The sequence below is a fragment of the Botrytis cinerea genome, chromosome 6, assembly GCF_000143535.2.
Source record: "Botrytis cinerea B05.10 chromosome 6, complete sequence".
In the NCBI taxonomy this organism is placed as follows: Eukaryota; Fungi; Ascomycota; class Leotiomycetes; order Helotiales; family Sclerotiniaceae; genus Botrytis; species Botrytis cinerea.
The window spans coordinates 2,717,888-2,725,906 of NC_037315.1; the positions used below are offsets into that span (position 1 = coordinate 2,717,888).

The window sequence follows — 8,019 nt, forward strand, 5'->3', positions numbered from 1 at the left end:
TATTTATATTATTTATTAGTTAATTAATATTTTGATTATATTAATAATTAAATATTATTACAACAATTACAATTTTACATTTATCGAAATAAAGGGGTATTTTAGGATATAAAGTATTACGATTCGCAATTTTATTTTATATAATAAAAATAAAAAGGAAACAAAAAGAATAGAATTTTTATAATATTGAATTATCTTTTTTTTTTTTTGTATATAAATAATCAAAAGCTTATTCTAAAATGGAAGCGATTGTAAAAGTATATATGTTTTTTAAGGTATATAATTGGTTATACTAATTATATTAATTAGTTTAGTTCGTATAAGTTGAAAGTTTCGTTTTCAATTTCCCTTTAGATCCTTATTAATAACTACAATTACTACGTATTACCTTCTTTCAGTTTCCAGTCCCTCACATATATAATATTAATTATAGAATACTTTAGAAATTTAAAATACAATTTCTAAAATAATAGATTCTAGGAACTATTGAATATAGTTTTACAAACTTTTTGTAAAATTATATTAATAATATCCTAAAAGATTAGTTTCAAAATAAAAGAATAAAATAGAATATTAAAAATCATAAAATTAGTATTCTATAATAAATAACTTAAGAATAATAATGTTTCAAAAACAATTGATTGTTTTAATTATTCAAAATAAAATGAAGATTTATATAAGAAAATAGATTTCATTATAATATAAAACTTTATATTTAAGAAAACAATTATTAATTTTATTATTATAATTATAAGAATTACAATTAATTTCAATTTTATTGAATTTCTATTTGAAATTTAATTTAAATTATTTTGAGAGATTTCTAAATATTTCTATATAATTCTAGAGGCAGCTTCTATAATATTTTATTATTTTTATAATTAAATCAATTAAAAGATTATATTTAAATCTAAAGAAACTAAAAAAGTTTTATAAAAACAAATAGAATTTCCAGTTTCCTTTTATTTAAAACTCAAAACATTACAATCTCTTATTCTATTAGGAGTAATCTACTTTCTCATTAATCTATAAAAGCATAGAGTATTCTAAATACTTCTATTATAGCTTATATATTAGTGATTCTACAGCCTGTTATTAATCCGTTATAACAAGCTATACTATCGTAGCGTTGCGTACTACAATTATAATAATAAATTTTATTTTTTTTAAAAACAATAAAGCAAATCTAATATGAAAGGTTAGATATTTATTATTTAGTAATTAAAAATATTAATAAAATTATAGTCAAATCAATATTCATTTTAATTTATAAAAAGATCGATTTTGAATATTTTTTATTTAAAAGAAATATAACATCGAGATTTAGAATTATATTATTAGAAATAGATGATATTATATTAAATCTCTTTTTAGTTTAATAATATAATTCAAAAATAAATTAGAAATTGGAAAAAGTATTTAGAAATGAGAACGATATATTATAGATTATATTAGATATATTTAGTTTCCTGAATCTTATATTTGAAATAAATAAGAAAATAGGGAGTATATTAAAGGAAGAATTGATTATATTAAAATTATTGTTTTTAGTATTTATAAAAGATAGTAAATCAAATTGTAGAATAATTTAAATAGCAATTAAATGATTCTAAATGTATGTTAAGAATATACTTTATTATAAAACAAGGAAGAAATAGAAACATTATTATTATATAGATTTCAAAATTAATTATAAAATTATTTTTTGAAAAGATTTCTATTTCAAATTTAGTTTGTTATATAATTTATTAAAATATAAATTCGAGGTTTTAAAAAAGTATATTATAAATATACTTGTATTAGATTTTGTAAAATATTTAAAATCGAAAATAGGAATATTATTATTATTTATATATAAAAAAGAATTGAAAGAGTTATGTTTATATATAAATTTCAGAAATATAAATGATAAGATAATATTAAATTTAAATCAATATTCTATTTTATTTATTTCAAAAATATTAAATCGTTTAAAAAAAGCAAAGGTATTTATAAAATTCAATTCATATAGAATTTATTTGGAAAATAAATTGAAAATGGTTTTTCATAACGTAGTTTAATAGTGGCTCGGTTATATCAATAGATTGACTATTTCAAAATACATATAAAATCAATCTTTTTCAATATTCATACTTTAATTATTAATCATTATTTTTGAAAAAGAAAAGAATATTAAATAATAATAAAAGATCAATTATTCAAAAATATAATTTTTTTTCAAATAACTCTTTTCGATTTCAAAAAAAATTAAAATTGTTACGATTTTCGTTACAAAAAAGCTTTTTTTATAATAATTGTTTTAAAAATTTTAATTTATTAAAAATAATTAGATTTTAATAATCTATATATAATCAAATACTTAATATTAGATTTTTAGAGAATTATATCAATAAATAAAGAAAGTGTACGACTATGCACAGATGTATTTTGTATGTAAAAATGATGGCCGACTCACTGATATGATCGAGTCACTGTTAAACTACATTATACATTTTAATTTATTCAAATATCTCATTTTATTTTTTGGTTTTTCTAATATATTAATTACTTTTCAAGTATATATTAATTAATATTTATAAGAATTTATTAATGAATCTATTATTATATATTCAAATAATATCTTAATTTTCTTGAAAAATGAAAAAGAATATATAAATCATATAAAACAAATTCTAATAAAATTATTGAAATAGAAATTATCTTGTAAATTTGAAAAATATTATTTTAGTATAAAGAAAATAGAACTCCTCAATTATATTGTTTTTAATTAAAGAATTATTATAAATCTAACTAAAATAAGCTCGATTATGAAATAATTAATTTCAAAATCAAATCAAAAAGTACTATTGTTTCTAAAGTTTTTGTTGGAACATATAACTGACAAAACACGTGACCATGTCACGTGTTTTCCCACATACGTAAGTGGGACGGCCGCATCTATATAGAACAGTAGAACCCCTTCATATTAAGAGGTAGATAGAATAATAGAACTCTTTTTTATAAAAAATCAATAAAGCTAGAAACCCAACTATAGTATATATACAAAAAGAAATAAATTTATTAAATCAAAAAAAACAAAGAAAATTATAATATTTATTAAATAATAAGATCTTATTTTATATAGTATTCAAAGAGGAAAAGTATGAAAGCATCAAAAGACTATAACAACAAGTGACTTTTTTCTTATTATTACATTATTAAATATTAAATACGCTTTTAGCTGAAATAGAAATCTATTTTTGAGTTTTTGTTCAAATGATTCAAATCGGCCTCGGTACTAGATAAGATAAGATTACATTCATTTAAATCGATAAGATAAGAATTTGATTTTGTTAATCTTCCTCTTTTAATTTTCTCAATTGCTTCAATTTCAATAATTAGTTATATAACAATGATTATGATTAAAACGTTAAAAATAACATTAATAGAATCAGCTCAATTGATAGTATAACGTTACAGCTTAAGATATCGTATTTAATAAGATTTAAAAATTACAATCAATTTAAGAAAGTTAGAATAACGTTAATAGAAGTTCATTATAGTCACCTCACTTTTCGCTCAGGCATAAATCTATTTTTAGTGTATTGACAAAATGATTCAAACCAGCCGCGGTATTATCTAAGGCGAAGTTTCTCATTTTTGATCACTTTTATATTATTCTTTCAATTCAGAACAACATTTGAAACAAATCTTTCAGCACCAGACCAAATTTGACGTTTCCATTATACAATGGACTCAGTTAATGTAATCTCGAGGGAGATCCCTTACCAACTACCAGCAACAGTATTGGAAGCACTCATGTGTTTAACCAAGTGGGCCGACGAAAATTCCGTTGAACTTCGATATCTTGTGAGCAGCTCGATACCATACCGTATTATTGGAGACGCCATTCGTTTACGCCAGATTATTATCAAGTTGGTTATAAATGCTATCAAGTTTGCGAAGCAGGGGGAAGTCAAAATTACGGTTCAAATCGCAAAGCATGATCCCGCTACTGCAGAAAAAGAAGCTCTAGAGGTTATCGTCTCAGATAACGGTATTGGGATTCAAAGGGGCGACCTTGATTCAATTTTTAATACTTCCAAGCAAGAGAATGGTTCAACATATCGGAAACATAGCGGTTCAAGCCTCGGCCTATCTTTCTATAAAGACCTTGCAAGGCAAATGGGAGGAGACATCCGGGTGGAGAGTCGGTATGGCAGGGGGACCTCGTTCTTCTTTACGAGCGTATTGCGGCGCGCTGTCTCCGATGAAAGCTCCATCTTGAAGCAGCTCAAACCGTACAATAACCACAGCATACTCTTCATTGATCAAGGACGAACTGGGTACGAAAGGCAAATCGCGTTGATGTTGGAGGAACTTGGTTTTGTTCCAGTCACTGCTGACTCAGTCTCACACATTGAGCAGCCACGAGAGGGGATGTATGATGTTATACTCGTCGACTCAATAGCGTCTGCGAGAGAAGTTCGTTCGATAGATGCGTTCAAAACAGTTCCAATCTTATTGATGGGATCACCAGATCCTTTCAGCCTCTCCCCGATACAAAATCTCCAAATCGCCTCATACATGACAACACCTTGTCTGGCGATTGATTTTGGATATAATATACTTCAGCTTTTGGAACAACAATTACCACCAGTTCCAACTGACAATCTCTCCTCGTTGGCCATCCTTCTAGCTGAAGACAATACCGTTTATCAGAAGCTTTTCAAAAAGGATCTAGAAAAATATACTCATGTCGTTACAATGGTTGAAAACGGGCTCAAGGCTTTTGAGGCTGTTAGGGCGAACAAATACGACATTTTGCTAATGGATATAAAAATGCCAATCATGGTAAGTTTTCCTGCAGTTGATTCTACCCTTATATAGTAACGGGGTTGTAGGACGGCTTTGAAGCTACAGTGAAGATCAGAGAATATGAGCAGAGTCAAGGCCTTCGACGAATCCCAATAATTGCTTTTACCCTCGGTACACAAGAAGAAGAGGAGAAGTGTTTAAAAACAGGGATGGATGAGTGCCTTTCTAAGCCGACTTTTAGAAGGCACTTAATCAGGATGGTTTCTAAATATGTACAATACAAGGATGTAGCCAGTTTGTCTTGATTTATTACTGTAATTTGACATAGTTGTATTAGGGTTACTATCTGTATACACAGGGTTGTCGGAATAACTTTATATGACTTTTAAGTTACATAACTTATTCTAGTGTAAAACCCCACTACGCCACCAGCAGTTTTAGAGCCTAATTGTATATAAGAATAGGATATAGAAGAACTCATATATTATAATATCATAAGATAGACAGACAAGAATAGGGCTCTAATAACTTTGCCATGACACCCTAACACCCTAACACCCTGTGGTGGCAGAATCCGCGATTGACGAAGTGGCCGCTTTATCAACCCCAGAAAGTATTCAATATTTTTATAATGTATTGAAAAAAGCGTTTTTAAAATATTAATTAGGGGGCTTTTTCTTTTGTAAATGATTAGAAATTTTTACTTTAAAGGGATTTAGTGAAATTCTTGAATTCTAACTTGAATTCTAATTTGAATTCTAGTTTAAGATAATCAATACTTTATTTACATTAAATTCGATTAGTAATTGAATGGAATATAAATATATAGATTAGAGCTAGGTAGATAATATATATAAATAGTATATTCTATATAGTATAGTATAATAATAAAACTTTTGATTAAAGAATAAATTGAAAGTGAAATAAATAATCCCCTTTAAGCTTTCGATTAATATCTTTCCTTTTTCTTTTAGCTTTTATATTCACTTCTCCTTTCCTTTTAACTCTTATACTTATTCCCTCTTTCTTATCTAGCTTTTATATTCATTCCCTTTTTATCCACCTTTCTAATATTCATCAAATTTTGAAATCTCTAAAACCCTTCAGAACCCTCATTTTCTTTTCTTTTATTAAAAGTCAATACTAAACGAATCTAAATCTATATTAATTCTATTCATTATTAATAAATTGATTATATTATTAATAACAAATTGAATATATTATAAATGTAATATATATATATAAATTTGTATGAGGATTTATATCGAATTTCTTTTCGTCGAAAATATTAACTTTGTCATCACAGGGATACCCTAAGTATTATTCCTAGCATTTTTGTAATAGTTTTTATCAATGCTCATTCGTTTCGATAAGGGGATGATAATCTAATAAAAATCTCTTCAATTAATCACTATCATTTCTAGCTTCAATTTGAGGTTTTTCGAAAATTTAAAAAAAGACATGGGCATAAATTTAATTGAATTATATTTATTCGAGATTTTAATTAAAACATTTTTAATTTTAAAGCTTTTTTATCGAATTGAAATAACCCTAATACTCTAATTATTATTCCTAGGATTTTTTTGATGATTATAATCAATACCGATTTATTTCGATAAAGGGGTAGTGATTTAGTAAAAAAAATTCAATTGATTATTACTCTTTCTAACTTCAATTCAAGGCTTTTTGAAAATTTAAAAAAAGAAAGAAATAAAGGTTTAATTGAATTCTATTTATTCGAAATTAGAATTAAAACATTTTTAGTTTTATAGCTTTTATATCGAATTGAAAAAATCCTAATACCCTACTACCTAATATTAACTATCTTACTAATATTGACTTATATTTAAAGTTTTTAAGATGGAATATATGTATATATTTTTAGAATCTAAAAAAAAAAATAGAATTGAATAGCGTTTTTATTTTTCTGCTAATGTTATTCTCAATACTCTAATTCCTAACTCCTATACACCTGATATTAATGTTTTATCTGATATTAACTCAAATTTAGGGGTTTTAGAATCTCTTATATATATATAATTATATTTTTATAATTCTGAGAAAAATTCTGATTTAATAATGATTTTTTTATTTTGTTAGTATTCTTTCTTATTAAATTCTATTTTTAGAATTTTATTTGGTATTAATTAATATCTCGCTTAGTTTTGGAGTTGAATTATTAAAAATAACTTTTTTGAACTTTTCAAAATAAATCGAATTGAATGATATATATTTTGTTTAAATCAGATTTAATTAATTTTTGATTTAGAAAATTTAGAATTTCTTAATTCTTAATAAAACTTATTTAGAGTTTAAAAGTTTAGGGGTTAATATTTTCGAAAAAGTTATAATATATTAGTATAAATTGATTTAAAAGCTGAATATTTTGGTGTAGTTTTTATTATATATATATAAAAATTTATTTTTATTTTTAAGATTTATCTAGTATTAACAAAAATCATCTAATATTAACTCATATCTTACATAATATTGAAGTTAGTAATATAATAATATTATTTTTAAGATATTTGAAGAATTTTAAATTATATAAAATTTTCAAATTTTTCAAAAACTAACTTTCAATTTCAATCACATAAAAATCACATAATATCATAAAATTAGGATTAAATTTAAGTATTTGAAAATTTGAAATTGAAAAGGATTTTATAATTTAATTATAATTAAAATTGAAAATCAATTAAAATTAAAAAACAATTTGAAATAAATTGAAATCTAATATTAATATTTAATAAATCAAATATATAAAAGATTATTAAATTAAAATTAATATCATAATTATATTCAATAGAATTTCATTTTTAAAATTTAATATAAATAAAACAATACATTTAATAAAATATTATATAATATCAATTAAACTTTTAATTAAATATAAAAATAAATCGATTAAATTTATTGAAGAAAAGAATATATATATAAGCTAAGGTTATTTAAAAAAACAAATAAAATAAAATCAATAGAATAAAATCAATAGAATAAAATAAAACGAAACTAGAAAAGCGAATAAACTAAACTTATTTAGGAAGGCAGATTCATATTAAGAAAGCAGGAAGGCAGATGGGAACCCGAAAGGAGGAAGGCAGATGGAAACCCAGAGGGTTAGGGTTAGGGTTAGGGTTAGGGTTAGGGTTAGGGTTAGGGTTAGGGTTAGGGTTAGGGTTAGGGTTAGGGTTAGGGTTAGGGTTAGGGTTAGGGTTAGGG

General features: G+C 24.1%; 1 protein-coding gene across 1 annotated transcript; it reads left to right on the top strand.

The window, feature by feature from the left end:
- The first annotated feature begins 3,670 nt into the window (after window positions 1-3,670).
- Window positions 3,671-5,333, top strand: BCIN_06g07610 (hypothetical protein). The gene is made up of 2 exons (XM_024693759.1): window positions 3,671-4,833; window positions 4,884-5,333. The coding sequence occupies exons 1-2, from the start codon at window positions 3,730-3,732 to the stop codon at window positions 5,100-5,102; spliced, it is 1,323 nt and encodes a 440-aa protein (XP_024549545.1). The 5' UTR covers window positions 3,671-3,729; the 3' UTR covers window positions 5,103-5,333.
- Window positions 5,334-8,019: the final 2,686 nt, after the last annotated feature.